Raw genomic sequence first — 21,870 nt, forward strand, 5'->3', positions numbered from 1 at the left:
GGGTCAAACTGTCTGACCTGGGATGTTCTACTGATAAGTCGACTGACCTCTTCAGGTCAAGACAAATCCGACCTCTTCTCAAAGAGCTCGGCCAAATCAGCAGGAAAGCTCGAAAAGAGCCCAAATGGAGAACTGCCCCCCAAAACCTAAGGCAGCCCAATCCTACAAGTAGAAGGGTGGCTCCCTTGAAGATAAGATGACCTCACTCAAAAGATAAAAGATAAGATAGGATAACTAACTTATCTTATCTCCAGAAAGGTCACTCCTCATCATTATAAATACACTGAAGCACCCAGGTATAACTCATACTCTGATTCTACTAAAAATCCTGCTTAATACCCTTGCTAACTTAAGCATCGGAGTCCCTTGCAGGTACCACCACCCTCCGGTGATGAAGGATCAGCACCTCCACCAAGTCCAACAAGCCGGACACGACAACTCCGATCAGTACCGAAGATCTCATCCGAGATCGATGGTGCACGAAATTGTGATCATCAATGGCGCCATTAACATGGTACGCTCAATTGCAGTCTCAACTCTTTATCACAACTTCGCACAACTAACCAGCAAGTGCACTGGGTCGTCCAAGTAATAAACCTTACGCGAGTAAGGGTCGATCCGACGGAGATTGTTGGTATGAAGCAAGCTTTGGTCATCTTGTAAATCTCAGTCAGGCAGACTCAAATAGTTATGGATGATTTATGAATAAAGCATAAAATAAAGATAGAGATACTTATGTAATTCATTGGTGAGAATTTCAGATAAGCGTATGGAGATGCTTTGTCCCTTCCGTCTCTCTGCTTTCCTACTGTCTTCATCCAATCCTTCTTACTTCTTTCCATGGCAAGCTGTATGTTGGGCATCACCGTTGTCAATGGCTACAGTCCCGTCCTCTCAGTGAAAATGTTCAATGTGCTCTGTCACAGCACGGGTATTCAGCTGTTGGTTCTCGATCATGTCGGAATAGAATCCAGTGATTCTTTTGCGTCTGTCACTAACGCCCCACAATCGCGAGTTTGAAGCTCGTCACAGTCATTCAATCCTTGAATCCTACTCAGAATACCACAGACAAGGTTTAGACCTTCCGGATTCTCTTGAATGCCACCATCAATTCTAGCTTATACCATGAAGATTCTGATTAAGGAATCCAAGAGATAAACATTCAAGCCTTGTTTGCTTGTAGAACGGAAGTGGTTATCAGGCAAGCGTTCATAAGTGAGAATGATGATGAGCGTCACATAATCATCACATTCATCAAGTTCTTGGGTGCAAATGAATATCTTATAATAAGAATAAGCTGAATTGAATAGAAGAACAATAGTGATTGCATTAATACTCGAGGTATAGCAGAGCTCCACACCTTAATCTATGGTGTGTAGAAACTCTACCGTTGAAAATACATAAGAACAAGGTCTAGGCATGGCCGAGAGGCCAGCCCCCATAATCTAAGAACTAGACGTCCAAAGATGATCTAGAAATCTAAAGTGATCAAAAGATTCAAGTGATCAAAAGATAAAAATACAATAGCAAAAGGTCCTACTTATAGAGAACTAGTAGCTAGGGTTTACAGAAATGAGTAAATGACATAAAAATCCACTTCTGGGCCCACTTGGTGTGTGTTTGGGCTGAGCATTGAAGCATTTTTGTGTAGAGACTTCTCTTGGAGTTAAACGCCAGCTTTTGTGCCAGTTTGGGCGTTTAACTCCCATTCTTGTGCCAGTTCCGACGTTTAACGCTGGGCAGTTTTGAGCTGATTTGGAATGCCAGTTTGGGCCATCAAATCTCGGGCAAAGTATGGACTATTATATATTTCTAGAAAGCCCAGGAAGTCTACTTTCCAACGCAATTGAGAGCGTGCCAATTGGGCTTCTGTAGCTCCAGAAAATCCACTTCGAGTGCAGGGAGGTCAGAATCCAACAGCATCTGCAGTCCTTTTCAGCCTCTGAGTCAGATTTTTGCTCAGGTCCCTCAATTTCAGCCAGAAAATACCTGAAATCACAGAAAAATACACAAACTCATAGTAAAGTCCAGAAAAGTGAATTTTAACTAAAAACTAATAAAAATATAATAAAAACTAACTAAAATATACTAAAAACATACTAAAAACAATGCCAAAAAGCGTATAAATTATCCGCTCATCAATCGACCTACAGTTTCAAGTAACCCTCGGAACACCCCGAGAACAGAATGCCCGAGCTGATGCACTCTTAAAACTAGCCAGCACCAAACCAGGGAGTAACAATAGAAGCCTCATCCAAGAAACGCTACAGAACCCGTCAATTTCAGAAGAAGAAAAAATCCTAGCCATAACAGGTCAGGATGGATGACTCCTATAATTAACTACCTCGAAACAGAAACATTCCCCACAGATAAGAAAGAGGCAAAGAGGTTAAAACGGGAGGCACAATACTACACAATCATAAACAATACTTTATACAAGAGAGGGATTTCAACACCACTATTAAATGTGTGCCGACTTCCAATACAAAGGAAGTCTTAGAAGAAGTACACAGCAGCATCTGTGGCAACCACTTTGGAGCACAGGCTCTTACCAAAAAGGTACTCCGAGCCGGATTCTATTGGCTGACTCTACAAAAAGAAGCAACAGAATTCATAAAGACATGTCCACCATGCCAGAAACATGCCAACTTTCACATCGCCCCACTAGAGGAGCTTATCAGCATAACCACACCCTGGCCATTCGCAAAATGGGGACTCGACCTTATCGGTCCTTTCCCTCAAGGATCTGGACAAGTCAAATTTCTCATCATAGGGGTAGACTATTTCACAAAATGGATTGAGGCGGAACCCCTAGCTAACGCCATTACTCAAAGAAGCCAAAAATTCCTGTATAGAAACATCGTCACAAGGTTTGGAGTCCCATACTCCATCACCACAGACAATGTCACTCAATTTACAGATGTAGGCTTTAGAAAATTGGTGACTGACCTGAACATAAATACCAATTCACATCCGTAGAACACCCTCAGGCCAACGGACAAGCAGAAGCTGCTAACAAAAGTCATATTAGCTGGATTAAAACGGAGATTACAGGACGGAAAGGGATCCTGGGCGGAGGAGCTCCCGCAAGTCCTATGGACATATCGGACAACTCTACACTCCACCAAAAAGGAATCACCTTTCCGATTAGCTTACGTATTGGAGGCAATAATCCCAGTGGAGATCGAAGAAGGATCGCCCAGAGTGATTCACTATAATGAAGAAGCCAACTCCCAACTTCAAAGGGAAGAACTCGACCTACTTCCAAAAATTTGAGAAAGAGCTCGAATCAGGGAAGAGGCATTGAAACGTCGAATGGCTTTAAGATTCAATCAAAAGGTAGTACCGCGAGGTTTTGCTAAGAACGACCTCATCCTAATCCAAAATGATATCGGAACAACTCGACCCGGAGAAGGAAAGCTGGCGGCAAATTGGAAAGGACCCTACCGAGTCATAGAGGTACTTGGAAAGGGCTACTACAGACTATCCGAGCTCGAAGGGCGAGAGCTCCTAAGGTCATGGCACGCCTGTAACTTGAAAAGGTGCTACAGTTAGAGGTAATAAAGATCTTAGGATAAGGCGCACTCTTTTTCCTGAAAAGGTTTTTTAATGAGGTGCCAAGCCAAGATCTACAAATTGCCCGACTTAGAGGGATAAAACACCCACATGTATATATTTGCATTCTCTTTGAATAAAGTTTTAGATTTTCTACAAATACTCGAGACGCATTAATCTGAAACGCTAAAAATTCATCGCCCGATTATAAAGCTACAAGGTCAGCAGAAAGTGAAAATCAAATTCACTGCTCGACCACGAAAAGGACCAAAACAGATGAAAACCGAATTCATCAAAAGGTCAACCAAACGGGGAACAAAACCCAATCTCTACAATATCGGCAAAGATGAAAAAGTGACGAAAATAGAATAATGCAAGAAGTTATCGAAAGCAATCCATAGAAAGGATCTGACGAGGTCTTAATAAAATGGGTTGCTATAAATAACTTAAAAGACAGGCCGACGTAAAGAAGTCAGACCAGTCACCGTAATAACAAGTTATAAAAAGTCAATCCCTGGTAAGAGGCCTGGCCAGCCCTAAAAAAGAAGATTGCTAAAAATAACTTATAAGGGACCGACGTAAAGAAGTCGGCCCCAAAACCAAAAAGTTATAAAAAGTAATCCCTGAAAGAGACCTGACAAAGGTCCAAGAAAGAGGATTACTAAAAATAACTTATAAGGGACCGACGTAAAGAAGTCGGCCCCAAAACCCAAAAGTTATAAAAAAGTAATCCCTGAAAGAGACCTGACAAAGGTCCAAGAAAGAGGATTACTAAAAGTAACTTATAAGGAACCGACGTAAAGAAGTCGGCCCCAAAACCAAAAAGTTATAAAATGTAATCCCTAAAAGAGACCCGACAAAGGTCCAAAAAAAGAGGATTACCAGAAATAACTTAGAAGATGCCGACGTGATGGAGTTGGCCCCCCCGCAAACAAAGTTATAAAAGTAATCCCTAAGAAAGTCCTAACAAAGGTCCAAATCAAAACGAATTACTAAAAATAACTTCAGATAGAAGTAGGGAAGTCGACATACAAGTTGGACCCAAACATCCACAACCTCAAAATCAAGGCACAAGTATGAAAATACAGAGGCAATCACAAGAGGTCAGACAACAAGGCTCCAACATCCCAAAATAGTACCAGACAGATGCAGACAAGCATATCACACAAGAAACAAGGTTATAATAATAACGGGACTCAAGAGGCCACCTGAAGTCAACTCCAAAAGAGCCTGAAAGACTACCTTTTTTTTTCAAAAAATAAAGTTTCTAACAGAAAAGCAACTAAAAGAATTCAGAAGTCAGAACCATATAACTACAAAATAAAAAGAGTTTAAAGCCCACAAGCCGGGCTACACACAAATACACCAAGAGGAAATCATAGAGGATCCAAGGACTTCCCAATTGTAGCATCCCGGGGTGAAGGAGGACGAGTCTGAAGAGGAACCGCATCAATCGTCCCATCATCCCAGTTCAGAATCTAGACATCTGGATCAGACTCAGGCTGAGCAACCTCAACTGCCAGAGTTGAAGAAGGTGGCACAACAGAGGCTTTGGTAGCAGGTACAGGAGGAGGGTCGACTTCATCATCATCAGGGTCATCTGGAACTATCTTACCCTCTTTTACGACGTTGTCCAAGCTGAAAAGAGTAAGGTCAAGATCGGGTGCAAGAACTCGAATTTGATCCCTTAGATTCTCGTAAGCAGCATTTACACTACCCACCAGATAACCCTGCAGCTCGGCATAATCAGCTCGGGCAGACTCCAACTTCTCCTTCAGACCCATCATCTCCCGATAAGTTGTAACATAACTATCTTTATGCTTCAAAGCCATATCTTCAGACAACTTGGCAGAAGCCACCAAAGTAACAGCCCGAGTCTTCTCCCCCTATAATTCCTTCTCCAACTTGGCCACTTTCACCTCAAGCTCCTCCTTCAAGCCTTTAATCCGATCAAATTCCGACTTGGCCTCCTCCATAAAGGCCTTTGTAGCATGGATAGGAAGATCTTGAGCGGTCCGGTATAAAGCTGCTCCCATGTGTGCCAGTTTAATGCCACTCCGAGTGATAAAATCCAAGTGACAAAGAATGGATACATCATTAGTAGGCATGACACCATAAGAACCAATTTGTTGATCAACATACCCAACCGCATCGAAATCGGGAGCATATAGATTAAAACGCTCGACAGTCCAGGGTCTTTTTGGAGGAGGAGCGACTGTAGGAGAAGAAACTGTAGCAGAAGCATGGGGAGGATCAAGCACGTGGACTCAAGGGGTAGGGATCATCCTCCTCGGTTCGGGAGAGCTCGGTGCCGATGGCTTGGACAAAGCATAAGAAGATCCCTCCCCAGTCACCCTGGCCGAGATGTTCTAAGCCGCAGTAGCCTTCCTCGCCTTCTTAAAGGCCTTCATCGAGTCGTTATTTTTGGCCATCTCTAAAAAATAAAAAACAACAGTTTACAAACCAGAAAAGAAGAAGAAAGCAGAAATAAAACAAAAACATATCAATTTTTAAATACCCAATGCAGTTCGAACAAGGGACGGGTCCCCTAAAAATTTTTTGGTGTCAAGATGAGGAGGTTCCCTCCAAATATCTTCCAAAACATTTACAAAGGCCTGCTCGACCTCATCGAGCATCTCCCACGTATATCGAGACACCACTACATTTTGTTGCCAACACAAGGGGAAGGCAGGCTCATCATTTGCTTCCAGAAAAACTGGTCGAGCTCCCTCAACTGCTCGGACCTTAAAAAAGTAATTCTTGAAATCCCTGAAGGACTCATCGTACATGGAAAAAACTTTATGTCCTTGGGCAGATCTAAAGAAAACCCATGAGGCTCTCTTTTTTGAAGAAATCCTGGGGTTAGTTAAAACAAACAGATAAAGGAAAAGAGTTTGAGAAGGAGTAACGTCTAACTCTTAGCAAAGAAGCTGAAAGATCTTGATAAATCCCCAGGAGTTCGGATGGAGCTGGGATGGAGCTACATTACACGACCATAGCAGATCGGTCTCAAAGGAAGTAAAAGGAAAAGTGATATTCAACTGGCCAAAAAAAAGTCATAAGCGTAAAAGAAAGGGCGCTCCCCCCGGGTCAGAGAAGGAAAGCAAACCCTCTCCTCAGAATCAGGTGCTACTAATTCATAGTTCCTTTCCTGATCTCTACTCTTACAGAGGCGGTGATGTTTCCTAAGCTCCACACAAAACTCAGTATTCACCACAGAAACACACATTAACACAAGGGAGTCCAACCAATTAGACATCCCCTCAGGAACCTTAGAAGACGTCTCTACACTATTTTTGCGAGAAGACATGGCCAACTAGTCCTACAAAACAAGAAAAAAATGGATTCTAAAAAACATCTCGGACAAAATATGACACAGAGCAATACAAGCAACAAAAGAAAACCCCAGGACCCACACTAAAGATCCAAGGGCATCCTTTGGAGGCAAGTTATGGAATAAGGACTCAGAAAAACCTACAAGTCTACATCTCTACACATCCTAACAGGAAGATAATGCCCTTTTCAACAAAAGTGACACTCTGAGAAAGAAAGCCACGAGCTACAAATCAAAAGTCATCAAAATAATTACCTCCCCAACTCACAATCTCAGCTTATCAACAAAACGGAACTACCAAATAATGAAAGTATCAAGAAGAAAATCAAAATAAGCCACCAGAAAAAATCATTACTTTCTACAAAGGTTCATCAGTAAAATCATCAACATAGCGAAAGTCATCAAAAGGAGCAACCTTTTGGGTAAAGAAAACAGGTTCATAAAAACTAGAAAAATATGCAGCACAACAACAAGTAAGCATGACGGCGCAAAAAGGTTCAAGCTTCCCAACATGCATTCAAGCAAAACCAAAACTTTACCAAAAAACCGAAGGCAAAGCAAAAGAAGTAAAGAGCAGAAAGAAGAACCAACCGGGAAAAAGGAAGCTTCAAAGGAAACTGAAGATGGAAAAATAGAAACCAGAATCGCCTTTCAAGAGCAAAGAAAGCACCGACGATCACCAAACAACGTCGCAGGGAGAAACGCGAAAATACAAATTTCAGGCGAAAACAGAAAGTGAGAAAGAAAAGGGGAAGTTACGAAACAGAGAAAAGAAACCATTTTTGTGAAAAGTTTAAAATAAACAAAGAAACGAAGCATTAAAAGAATTAATGAGGTTATTAAATTCTCGCGCATTCCCAAAGCAAGAGACGCGCGTTTTCAAAAGAATAAAAATTCAAAAAGGAAACGTTCCGCATTCTAAGGAAAACTCTACAAAGATGAAGTTGACAAAATGCTCGAGTTCAGCTTCATCAGAGAAGGATCAAAGTCCTAAAATTAAGGCTCGACCTCAAAAGAAAGACCGAGCTCGAGCAGGGGCACTGTTCATACACTGGTCGAGCTGTACGACCCAAGATGTTTTGCAACGAGACGACTGACCTCTTCAGGTCAAACTACCCGACCTCTTCTCAAAGAGCTCGGCCAAATTGCCAGGGAAGCCCAATAAAGGGCCCAAATAGAGAAATACAACCCAAATCCAAAGGCAGCCCAAGCCTATAGAGATAAGGGCGGTTCCCATGAAGATAAGATAAGATAAGATAAGATAACTAACTTATCTTATCTGAAAAGGTCACTCTACACCATTATAAATATACTGGAGTACCCAGGTATAACTCAAACTCTGATTCTACTAAAAACCTGCTTAATACCCTTACTAACTTAAGCATCGGAGTCCCTTGCAGGTACTACCACCCTTCGGTGACGAAGGGTCAGCACCATCACCAAGTCCAACAAGCCGGACACGGTGGCTCCAGCCGCCCTCATCAAGTCAGACTCCACAGCGCCGACCAGTACAGAAGATCTCGTCCGAGATCGACCTACAATTTCAGATAACCCTCGGAACACCGTGTTAACTGCTTCAGCCCAAAGGAATTTTGGAACATTACTCTCACATAGCATAGCTCTTATCATCTCTTGTATGCTTCTATTTCTTCTTTCCACAACACCATTTTGTTGTGGTGTTCTTGGACAAGAGAAGTTGTGAGATATTCCAAATTCCTCACAAAAGGATTCAAATAAATTATTTTCAAATTCAGTTCCATGATCACTTCTTATAAAAGAGATTTTCAAATCCTTTTCATTTTGAATTTTCTTGCAATAAGGTTCAAATGCCAAAAAGGCTTCATTTTTCTGTGCAAGAAATAAAACCCAACCAAACCTAGTATAGTCATCCACAATTACTAACCATAATTTTTATCACCTAGGCTTTGAGTTCTTGTGGACCAAATAAATCAATGTCTAGCAACTCAAGTGGTCTTTTAGTAGAGATGTCTTCCTTTGGTTTAAAAGAACTTTTTGTTTGTTTTTCCATTTGGCAAGCATCACAAGTGATGTCTTTGTCAAACTTTATCAAAGGAAGACCTCTTAATAATTCTTTCTTTACAAGTTTGTTTATTTGAAACATACTTGCATGGCCCAATCTCTTGTGCCATAACCACTTTTCAGATTCTTTAGAGTGAAGACAAGCTATATTTTGATCCTTTAGTTCATCAAGAGTAAGTCCATACATATTATTAAAACGTTTGGCAACAAACATTACTTCATTTGTCTTTTCATTAACAACACAGCATTCAAGTCTTTTGAAAGTCACTAAATATCCTAAATCACACAGCTGACTTATACTCAAAAGATTGTCTTCAAACCACATACCAAAAGTACATCATCAATGAAAGTAGATTGCTCATTACCTACTTTTCCAACAGCAATAATTTTACCTTTACCATTATCTCCAAAGGTCACAAAACCTCTATCATACTTATTTAGTTTGATGAAGTAAGTTGACCATCCAGTCATGTGCCTTGAACATCCACTATCCATGTACCACATGTCCTTTTTGTTCTTGGATGCAAGGCAAATCTGCATGAAGAGTTTCAAGTAGCCTTACGTATCCAAATTAATTTGGATCCTTTGAAGTTAATCCATCTTGGTTGCCCAAGTGCATTGAAATCACAAACAACATTATAAATTTTGTTTCCTACAACTCTCTTTTCAATGAAATATTGTGCATATGAGTGACCATATTTCTCGCAATTTACACAATGATTTTTTGATGTGCATCGCTGAAATTTAGATGAGCTACCATGCTGAAAATGATTAAATGATTGAAATTTTATGGTTTTTGGAAGAGGTGCATTTCTTTTGAGAAACTGATTTTTGTTATAATTATTCCTCTTTGCAAAAGCATTTTCACCAGAATTTTTGAAAATCTTTGGATTTTTTGAATATGAGGTTTTGTTGTAAAATGGTGGTTTCTTGAAAGCAACCTCATTTTTCGAAAAGTATTCCAAACCTGGTTTGTTTGAAATAGGTTCGGTTCTTGGTAAAGGTTCAGTTTCACTTGTGTGAACTTCATCAAATTTCTCCTCAAGTGTGGGAACATACCCAATACCAGATTTGTTAGATGTAGTTTTTGTATTTGATGAAGAAGCCACAAATTTTTTAGAGGAATCATTAAAAACTGCACTTTCCTTGGTTATGTAACCTAAACCAGATTTTTCAAACAATGATTTTTGGCTTGCAAGTAATTTGTCCAAGTTACTAGAACTTTGAGCAAATTTTGCTAAGTCACCATTTAGCCTTTTAATCATATCATTTAATCTTTCATTTTCAGCAATTAGCTCTTGGGAAGGATCCATAATGTGCTTTCCTTTTAATTTTTGAAGTTCAGATTTTAAAAATCTGTTTTCTTCAATAATGTCCAAAGCACATTCAGTTTCCTTCACTTTTTCTTTCAAAAAATCATTTTCAACTCTTAACACATCTCTTTCAGATCTGCACTCATTATATTTATCTAGCAACTTTGATGTATTTAAAGTGAGATCATCAATAATAGCATGTAAATCATCTATGGTCAAATCATAGTAATTTACCTCATCAAGATTGTTGTTTCCAGTCATGAAACAGTCTTTGTCTTCACCTTCAGATTCTTCTCCTTCATTTGAGTCGTTCTCAAGATCCTCCCAAGCTACCATGAGCACTCTCTTCCTTTCCTTCTTTCCTTTGTCCTCCTTTTTGAGCTTTGGACAGTTTAGCTTGAAGTGTCCAGCCTCCTTGCAGTGATGACACGTCACCTTGCTCAAGTCAATCTTGTGCTACTTTGAACTTGAACCCTTGTATTTATCCTTGTTCTTCATCATCCTTCTAAATCTCCTAGCAAAAAATAAAAGCTCATCATCTGAAATACCATCACTAGACTAACTCTCTTTTGGTTCTATTTGTGATTTGAGGGTTATTCCCTTTTTCTTTGAGTCTTTGTTTATGTGTGTGGTTTCATAGACAAGGATTTTTCCTCTTAGCTCATCATAGGTTATGGGACTTAGGTTGTTGCTCTCGGTTAGGACAGTGGCAGTGGTTTCCCATTCTTTTGTGAGGCTTCTAAGGAGTTTTCTCACCAAGGTTTGTTTTGCATAGTTTGTACCCATAGCATCAAGGTTGTTGATTATGATTGAGAATCTCTCAAACGCTTCATCAATGCTTTCTCCATCCTTCATGTTAAACATCTCGTACTCTTTATGCAGCATATCAATCCTCGTTTCTTTGACTTGTTTAGTGCCTTTCTTGTGTAACCTGGAGTTTTTCCCAGATTTCTTTGATTGTCTTACATCTAGACACCTTCTGGTACTCTTCAAAGCTGATAGCACAGTGAAGAAGGTTGATTGCTTTAGCATTCAGCTCCATCTTCTTCTTATCATCTTCATTCCATTCAGCTTCTTCTTTTGGAGTCACCATTCCATCAACACTTGTTTTTGTTGGGATCTTGGGACCGCTCACAATAATCTTCCATATGTTGTAGTCAATGGATTGGATGAAGATCCTTATCCTTTCTTTCCAGTAGGCATAGTTCTTCCCGTTAAAGAAAGGTAGTCGATTGTTTGACTGGCCTTCAGTGAGGGTGTAGGCAACTGTGGTTGTGCCCAAGTTGTTCGCCATTGGATCTTTGCTCCAAGCGGTTAAGCTTGATTCTTGAGACCTTAGCTCCTGATACCAATTGAAGGTTGTGGTAAGCTTAGAGAAGGGGGGTTGAATCTATGTCTTCCTTTTTAAGTTGCTGTTATGACCTTTTAAATCAAACTTTCAATTCTGATTCTATTTATACTCAGCAGCAGAAATTTATGAGATAATTTATTTTTGTCTCATGAATATCAAAAAACAGAACACAGGAGAGAAGATAAAAGCTAACACCAGCATATATCCTGGTTCGGTTGTCTTGTGCTATGCAACCTACGTCCAGTCTCCTCCACAACAATGGAGGAATTTTCACTATAGTTAAAAGTATTACATACACCAATTTCACACTCAAGTTCTAACCTAACTTGACATTGGCTATGCTAACACCTAACTATTCACTCTTAGTGCTAACCCAACTAAGAAAGGGATACCTAACAGGTACAAGATACAAGACACTTAACCAACCTAAAAAAATCAGAAAATAACTCTAGGCTTTTCTCTCAAGTGTATCACTCAGCCTTTTTCCACTTATGGCTTTTACTTGAGCTTTCTCACAATACCTTTTCTCACAAGAAATTACAGAAAGATAAACATAGAAAAGTACATCACAATCTGTAAAACATGAAGGAGATTGACTTTATCAACAGCCTCTTTACTATGTGCAAAACCAGATTTGCAAACCTCAGATACAGTTCTTCAGTATTGGCCGAATGCTTCTTTAAAAGATAGCATTATCCAAGTAGAGGAACTTCTTTGCAGAACACCACTCTCAAACTCTGGTTTTCTCTCCTTGCCTCTAATTGAGCAGAAAGTCTTCTTTTATCTCCTTGCATGTTGTTGGGTTCTTCTTCCAAGGTCAACACCTTGAGCCTTGAGCTTCACCAACCCACAGATTCACTTTTTCTCATTAAACCTTAGAGTAGAAACTTTGCTTCTTACTTTTCCATCTTGACCGAAAGCCATAAAGCAGCAACCACAAGAGTCTTCCAATGGTCAACTTAATCTGAGCCCTTGAAAACCAACTTGGTCCCCAAGACATGTTTGAGACCGTGGATTTACAGCAGGGAGCAACAGAAATCTTTTTTTCTATATAGCTCAAAACGGAGATACAGAGAGTTGAAGATGAAGAGAAGAAAGTGTGTTGCATGCAAGAGAAAATGGATTACCTTGAACTTTCTGATCTTTTCTTGATATGGTTGATTAGACCTCACCCTTCTTTGCTTAACCTTCTCTTTCCTTCTTCTTTCATGACTAGTTTAGGGACTAAGCTCTCTTTCTTACTTTTTCTAAGTTCAGTGATTTGACGGAGACACAGAAGAAAGGAATGTCGCTTTGGAAGCAATGAAAAAGAGTGAAGACTTCAATCTTGTATGAGAAGCTTGGTGGGATCAACTTGAATTGATAGACACGGGCTTGGATCGGATTTGATTTGCTTGGCCCGTTGGTTCCTTTCTTTGTTTCTTTTGGGCTCCACTTGATTTACCAGCCTATTAGTCTTGATGTTTTTATTTTCATTCCAATTTGGGTTGTTTGATTGAATTTTAGCCTGCAACAATTTATAAATAATTAGTAATATATAATTATTAACACTCAACACTAATTATTTATTTTGCCTAAAAATAATATTTGTCATCACTAATTAATTTAGTTAATTTCTTAACTCAACACAATTAATTCACAACCAAATATACAAGTGTCACAGAAAAATATCTAGTGACAACAATTCAAAATAACATTAAGTAATGCATAAACACAAGAAGGCAATCACAAATAATTTCACAGTATCAAGTAAAATGCAAATGCGTAACAAGGATGATGCAAGTCTAGTCCTATCGCAGGTAATGAGCTCATTTGTCAGTTTCGACCCGCACCTGACGCAATCCAACTCACAAGTCAGATAAGGCATTCCAACGACATAACTTTTGTAAGTTTCTACTTTTTGCAGGCGGTGATTCTCTAGGTGAAGTATGTCGAACATGACCTCTGTATGTACTTACAGGCGCTGATTCTCTATCTGAAGCATGTGACCCCTTCTCTTGGAAGCCATTCCATATTTACGGGCGTCTCCGCACAATTATTCACATACAAAGCCCACGACTTAACATTTTCATATCGGCACCATAACTATTTACTTTCCATCACTCTCTCGTGACCTTTCAATCATTCTCATAATCACACGTGTCGATTTATCTTTTTTCTTTCTTTAGTCCTTCACTTAATTATCCTTAATAATTCAAACTATCTTCACACTATTCCTTCATCATCCACTAAATATTTTATGGAAAGAGAAACATAAGATTCTTTAATTAAGTTGGTGTTCCCAAAGTTTTTAAGATCACTCTATTTGCTCTTCTTTAACTTATAATAATATTAATAATATTTTTACTAATTAATATTCTTAATAAAATATTAACAATAAAATAAATAAAATAATTTAAATAATAAATAAATAATATTTATATCTTCTCTTAAAAACTTAGTTTCGTGAAGTTTTTTTTCTTAAACTCTTATTATCTACGTTTCAAACTTCAAACTTTTAAATATTTCATTTTTAACCTAATATTTTTATAAAATTATATTTGAAACCTCACTTATCTCAATATTTATAAAAGCAACCTTCAAATTTTATAAAATACCCATTTTTACCTCTGTACTTTTATCCAAAATACCTGAAAATTTATATAATTACAAATTTTATCTAGATTTTAGTGTACAAATACAATGTTACCCTTCAAAAATAAAATTTAATTACTAATCTTCAACTTATACCAAAACCGAAATCCTTAACCGTTTTCTTTTAAAATATTACTTCAATTTTAATCTATTTTCGAGTTTTTCGGTCACCAATTTTTCGTAACTTTTATTTTAATCTCTCGAGCATCAAACCTCACATATTTTTACTTGATCCCCAAAACAGTTCGGTCTCTGCTGGTTTCATCACAGTCAAGCCATGAACTTTACAAATACATCAATATATTGCAAAAATTTAACATAAATTCAACCGAATTCAATCAATAATCAATCACAACATCAAATCACCTATTCAATACATATTTAATCATTAAAAATTTACCAAAATTTTATTTCTGTACGAAATTAAAATACTCGAAACTCCAATGAAGTCTTCTGACCGAGCAACTTAAGAAAAAAACGTCAGAAATCGATTCATCTGCCAAAAATACAAAAAGGCTGAACTTTAAAAGAAAGAAAAATTACGTCACCGTCAACTTCTATTGAACAAAAATGATACTAATACATAAAAGAGGAGGATATGAACACTTTTATCAAATTAGATTTTTTATTAAAATTATAGAACGCAAAAAATTGAAGCCAGGATTTTGGTGGGATTTACAGTTCTCTTCCATGCAAGCTTCGATCTGAGCTCTCTCTTCCCTATTTCCTGTCTTTTGGGTTAGGTGGTGATAAGAAAGGAAATGAAGGATGATGATAGTGACTAATAAAATAAAGGGGATAGGTGATTAATGAAATAAAGGGTTGGGTGTCGCATTTGTGTTACTGAGTCAACGGTTTAAATTATAAATATTTTAAATGGGTATTTATAAAAATTAAATATATTAAAACATAAGTAATAATATATAATGATTTTGTATGTAAAAAAAGTTTGAGACAAAAAAAATTTTAGTTTATACTTTAAGGACCAAAATCGTATGTAACCCTTTTTATAACTATTACTGAAAATATAAATAAAAATGAGATAGACGAATATGAGTCACTGTTAACGGTGGAATTGAAGTTTTTTTATTTAGAGTAACTGATGAATGTACGAGACAACCTATTTAACTTAAGGACAACATTGTCATTATATACAAAAATATCAATATAAATTTATTGATATTATTTACAAACTAGTTATTTATAAATGTTATAGCTATTAATTTATTTTTTTAATTCTATTTAATTTAAAATAAATTTAAAAATTCATATTCAGAATACTCTTAATTTCCATATATAATTCTAATAGATACAAAATTTATGTTCCACCGCTTTTTTTAGTTTTTGTAAAATTAATTTCGTTTTCTAATATATTATTTATTCTCTAATTCGTTTATTATATATTTTTTTATTTTTTAATATTATCGTGACCTTATTCACATCACTATTTTTTTGAAAATAAAATCCCTAAAAAATTAAATTATTTTAAAACATTAATTATAAAAGTACACAACTAACATATATCTATTTTATTAAAAAATAAATAATTCAAAAATCAATGACTATAATATTATTTTTATAAAAAAATAAATATAAAACAAAATATACGTTATTTATTTAAAAATATTAATTATACTTAAATATCATATATATTTATTTTTATTTTCATCTTTTAAAAATATTACGTGAAAATATATATCTAAATTTGACAAAAACCTTTATTTAATTACAAACACTAAAAATTTTGATAAATAAATTAATTTTTTTTAATGACTATTTAAACAGTAAATATAGATAAATAATAATTATTTTTATTATCTTAACAATATATAATTGGAGATATATATATAATATTAGTTTTAAAAAACCATGCCTTCCAAATCACTGTTGCTGGGACTCAGTACCGCATATCACTATGGCAATTGGCAAAATGGCACTATTAATTTCTAGAGAATAATTTTATTTTTGGTAAATGAAAATCCTTATTTTTATTTAGTAATACTTTTGTCCACAGCATTACTACTGAAAGAACCATCGAAACTTAAACATCACATAGCCCAACCAAGCTCACGACTTGTAAAATAAATCAAACGCCCATGCTTTTTAGTACAAAAAAAAACCTCACTCACTCCAGCGGCTCCACTTGTGAGCTGAGTTCAACGTTGCGGCTCCACAAACTGACAAAACATTCGACAAGTGCCCTCAATGTCAATACTGCTGTTGCTATTCTGGTCAAGCTTTCAACGGGTTTACAGAACAGCTTACACCTTCCGTCTATGATTCTAGCACATAATAATTTCAATAAATCTACACCATCAACATTTTTAACTATATATCTCAACAGTATTGCAGCATCGCATAGCAAAGTGCCAGTAAAGCTGACTGGCATACGTGAAAACTTTCCAATAGTATAATAGCACTAATGCAAAGATTAGGGATGGACATGTAGAGTTCCAAACTTGACAGAAAATTAGAAACAAATCTTAGCAGGAAAAAGTACACTGTACATGGAATCAGTTTCAAAAACCAAAAGATTACAGGTTTAAACAAAATGCAACTATATATTGATTATAATTTGCACCACACACAACACAAAGATGACAAAGAAAGAAACCTTTTTTGTGAAGTCACATTGCCACAATGTGTCCAAAATTAGAGTAAAGTATATTTTATAGTGCTTGGTAAATTAAAGTTTGGCTTATATGAAATGTACATTCAAGAAAAACACTCTTACAAATGAGCATGCTTAGGAGAACTAACAGCAGCACTACCATAATGAGAAAACCACCCTTCTAACTGTGCAAACTATAGTGTCGAATATATATATTTTGCAAATGAGAACACAGTGAGGGCATTCAAAGGGGTCCCGAACTCGTCCGGCGAAGTTGACGCTTGGGCTCTGGTGGTGGCTCACTTGGCAACACCTTCTCTATCTCCTGCAAGAAAACATTCATAAGTTACTATGAGCAGAGATGAACCATCTAGAACCAACTTTAGAAAGGGCACAATTATGATGGACTCATCTGAGTTCAACTCTATTGGATGAAAGAATACATAGAACGATTGAAAATAATATAGAAAGGAAAAGAGATAGAAAAGATGCAATATGGATATAAAACTTAAGCCATTTATGCACTGTTAAGAATGTGCTGCAAAATATGCAGTTATTCACCTTTTATATTCACTACAAAATTGAGGTAAATCCAAATTCTTGAACAGTACTATTCAAGTTTATCACTCTGATAGCTTATTTCATTAAATAGCACAAACTATAGGTTCTTGATTTCCTAATGATTCTTACAGCATTGGCTTGAAATGAATTAGTAAGTAAAACTGCAGACAAAATGGTTGGAGAAAGAGAAACCCTGAAGCTGCAAGGTACTGCCATATTAGATTGTTAGGTTACTTCTATGGGTATCTTACACCATATTGTATGTGAAATCATTGTATCTCCTTTATTAAACATAATAACAGAGCAAGGTCAAATTCCTATTCACAAAGTTTTGAAACAACTCAAATCTTTAGAGATAGTATGTAACATCAAATTCGGAGAAATCTTATGAGAGGTTTTTTCATGAAATTACTTCTAATCAAGAGACAGAAAACAAATTCGGAAATCTATAGTCCCAATTGCGAGTCCCTTTTTTTGGCACAGCAATATAGGCACTATAGGAGCCTGCTCAAACTACATTCTCCATAAGACTCTTTTGATTACCTGATTTTATGACAAATCTTATTCTGTAGTATATCTCACATTTTTAACTTCAAAAAACCGTGATCTATTAATCTAATTTTTTTTTTCTAAAGACGCAGTAATCAATGAATTTATCATGCCAGTCAAATTAGGCATGTTCTAAAATCTGCACGTTTTCTAGCATCATTTCCAAGAAATTAGTGATAGAGAATAACTAGGAGTTATCAAATTAAGACCACTCAGAATGATGAATGAAGTAGGACAGAAGTGAAACAAGCAGAAGACAGAGGCCATTATAGAAACAAAATTCAACTCACCGATCTCTCAAATTTCGGAATGCCAAGGTTCAATAGAATAATAAAGAAAGACCAAAATGAGAAATACACAGGAGACAAATGGAAGCCTTCTAAAATTGAATGATGAGAGCTATATGGAAGAAACGTTGAGGTCATCTAGAATGTAAGGGAAGCCTTTTGAAGCTCGTCTAGTTTATGCTACTCTTAGCCTTTAGATAATAATGCAACTTAACAACAATAGACATGCAGTGCCTGTGGAGCCGCTAGTATAAAAGAATGCATACTGAAAAAGGAATCAAAACCTACCTGCTGTCTTTTAAGCCTTTCATTTTCTTCTTCTAAACGGGAAACTTTATTCTCCAGTTCTTGTGTGTAAGCCTGTCCATTGACATAGATGTATTCTTGTCTCAAATACAAATTACAAAACTATAAAGAGGAAAAGGAGGCTTCAAAGTTAAAACAAATAACCTGTTTTCTAGCACGCGACCGCGCAGCAGATTCCCTATTCTTTATCATCCTCTTCTGTCTCCTCTCCACAGTTTTCTCAACAACAGTACCAGAGGCAACCCTTTTCCGACCCGGAGTCTGGGTATCTGATAATGTACCCATCAAAGAAGATGGCGACATAGTCACCATTGTCTCAGTGTATCCAGCATCCAGAGCCGGATTCACCACAACAGGAAAAGACTGCTGAACCACAGGGCCAGCGATATAACCAGCAATCATATTATTCTGCTGCTTCTGATGCTGATTATGCTGGAGATGCGGTGCCGGCTGCACTGATGGGATTTGGTATTGAATCCAATGTACTTGATCAGAAACATTGTGCTGAGAAGCCACATTGGAATCAACCCTTGACATAGCATTATCCTCAGTAGCAAAAGACTCAGCAACAACTCCTGCTTTCACCAAGAAATCCTCCAGGGTCATCTCGCCAAATGTTGGTGGTGTCTCCTTTGTTTTCTTATCATTATTATTACTGTTTCCACCACTCTTCTTTCTCTGCATATCTCTCCAAACCTCATCAATGGTTTTCTTGCTAAGATCTCCAGAAACAGTTAGGCTCCCTTGTCGATTCAGGGATGAAACCGAAGCTAACTGAGCATGCTGCTGCTGAATGTTAGCATCAGTCCCAGAACCCAATCCAGAAGAGGCTTGACCACCACCACCACCACCACAACCTCCAGCCTCAGCCGTAAACACACTCTTTAGAAGCTCATCAAGATTCATGCTTCCTAATGGCTTCCCCAAATTTCCAAGCTGGTTTTGAACCTCATCAAGTGTGAGATTATACAATGACCCTTGCCTAGCCAAGGAGCCAGAGCCACCACTCTGTGCCTCTTGGACTGCCCCACCTTGAGAACCCATATTTCTGAAACCCCCAAGTGAAAAAAACAACCTAAAACCCTATCTGTTTCATCTCCTCCAAATTCCAACACCCCAGAAAGCACCTCAATCTCTATTCAAGCAGGCAAGAAAAACCCAAAGTAGAGTAGCTTTTGCAGTGATTATTTTATATCCAAAGGAACAAACTTGGCACCAAACTTGAAACAAGAGAGGAAAAAGAAAGAGAACATACCCCAAAATACAACCAATTTGTGCTGAACTTTGAGATTTGGTCTCACTGTGACATTTACTCAAACACAAGGCATGCCGTGTAAAATGGGGTGAGTGGAAATTTGACCCAGAAGAGAAAAGAAGTTGACCCGGATTCAGCAATCAAGGGAGATTATTGTGGAAAAAACAGTAATGTCACAAAATAACAACACAGGTTGATAGATGAAAGGATAAGACAAAAATTACCAATAACTTATCATGCATGTCATTTGTATACTATAATCACCAAAGTGAATCAAAGAACAAAACCCCAAAATTAATCCAGCAAGTAGCAAGAACATTCAGCATAAATAGTACTATGTTTTGGTCATGGAAACTGCCAAACTGATGGCTGCAAAAACCAACCTATAGGGGGAAATAGCTTACAGTAACCAAAAGAATGATTAAGTTTTCACTTTAAAGGGAAAATATAATTAAAAGAAAGGTGGGAATAATTTATAAAAATGGTTAAATGGATACAGAAATTTTTCGAAACTGTTTAAAGAATAGACTCTTCTGACTACCTCAGTTAGAAACAAAAGAAAATCGAGGGTACCAAGTCCTGTAGGATCCAAATCTGAAATCTTAAAAACAAGTTGGTCATTTTAATTTTATTTTATTTTTTCTTTGGGAGTATGAGCACTAACCCAGACCAAGCAAGGAAAAGTATTAAAAAATTTACAAAAAAAGATATTGATATATGAAGGAATATCTAATCTCTAATATAATAAAGATGGAAAAGGTCCTACATTCTCTTGGATAATGCTCATATTACGTATAAAGTAAGCAAGTTTTTGCTATTATTTTAATCGAAAGTGTAGTGTGATCTTCTTAACTCATTAAAAATTGAAGAGTGAATATGATGAATGTTTAGTTTAGAAATATCTTTTCTCTTTTCTTCTTTTAATCTTCCTTCCTTTTAACTGGTAAATAATATTTGATCAATCATAAAAATAATGAAGATTTGATTCGCACCCAGAACTCAGCTTTTATGTGTTATCTTGCAAGCCAAATGAATTTGTATCCGAAGCAGAAAGGGGTGTTTTATTGAATCATTGAATTTAAAAAAAAAAAATTGACCTGAATATATATTAACTACCATGAAATTGTTCACGACGATTTCAAAAAAGATATTGAAAACGTCATTGACGGCTGCAAAATAAGAAAACGTTTTTTTGTTTTCAAGTTTGCTTTATCTTTTGACCGATTTAGTGAAAAGATTACAAAATATGTTACACAATTTTTTAGAAAGATTGCTTAATTTGGTTCATAAGCAATTGTCACCATTTCGTCAGAATTTACTTCTACTTGCTCACTCATACTATTAGGGGTCATTTTTTTTTAATTATGGTGGAGGGGTAGGTGTTGTGCCGGGATATGGAATGAGGGGGTGTTACACCAAAATGTAGGATAAGTTTTGGCTCAGATTTGGTAGAACCTCTAAATTCTCTGTTTTGAAAATTTTGTAAGTAAATCGGAGGGTTTGTTTTGCTCATAGCACATAGGAGAAATCGGACCATGCGATATGACCTCATCAAAACGGATGGTCCGTTTTTTTGGTTGATTTTTTTTTATTTCGTTATATTAGTCGCTTGTTCCGATTTTTGTTTGCAAATTTTTTTTTTAATTTACAGTAAAAGAAATCGGACGGTGAGTTTTCATTATTTTATAATTTTTTTCGAATTAGGTTATACACAACTCGGTTGGTCCGAATTATATGTGTATATATATAGTTGCTAAGGTGTGCGAACCAGGTTGAATCCGATTTACTAAGTAATAACATTTTCATCTCTAATTGTAATTAATGTACATAGAGCCTATATCTAAGTTGCTGCAAATAATAATTACGAATACATATTTTCACTTTCTATGTAACTAATAATGTTTTAATGTAATAATAATAAAACCTCAACTAAAATAACATACTTCTATATATTAAAAGGCTAACAGGAAACAACTTATTACTACCAAAATCACAAATAAATTATATTTTACAGATCCTAATTTACTATTTGAAATTATCAACATTGTTCCAGAAAAATATACATCGAAAGTAT

The 21,870-nt window shown here is 36.7% G+C and overlaps 1 protein-coding gene across 1 annotated transcript; it reads right to left on the bottom strand.

Annotated features, from left to right (window-relative positions):
* Positions 1–16,768: 16,768 nt before the first annotated feature.
* LOC112696822 (ABSCISIC ACID-INSENSITIVE 5-like protein 2) lies at positions 16,769–20,560 on the bottom strand. The gene is made up of 3 exons (XM_025749716.3): positions 18,686–20,560; positions 18,524–18,595; positions 16,769–17,163 (listed from the first exon to the last, which is right to left on the bottom strand). The coding sequence occupies exons 1-3, from the start codon at positions 19,583–19,585 to the stop codon at positions 17,083–17,085; spliced, it is 1,053 nt and encodes a 350-aa protein (XP_025605501.1). The 5' UTR covers positions 19,586–20,560; the 3' UTR covers positions 16,769–17,082.
* Positions 20,561–21,870: the final 1,310 nt, after the last annotated feature.

This window comes from Arachis hypogaea, chromosome 6, assembly GCF_003086295.3.
Source record: "Arachis hypogaea cultivar Tifrunner chromosome 6, arahy.Tifrunner.gnm2.J5K5, whole genome shotgun sequence".
Taxonomy (NCBI): Eukaryota; Viridiplantae; Streptophyta; class Magnoliopsida; order Fabales; family Fabaceae; genus Arachis; species Arachis hypogaea.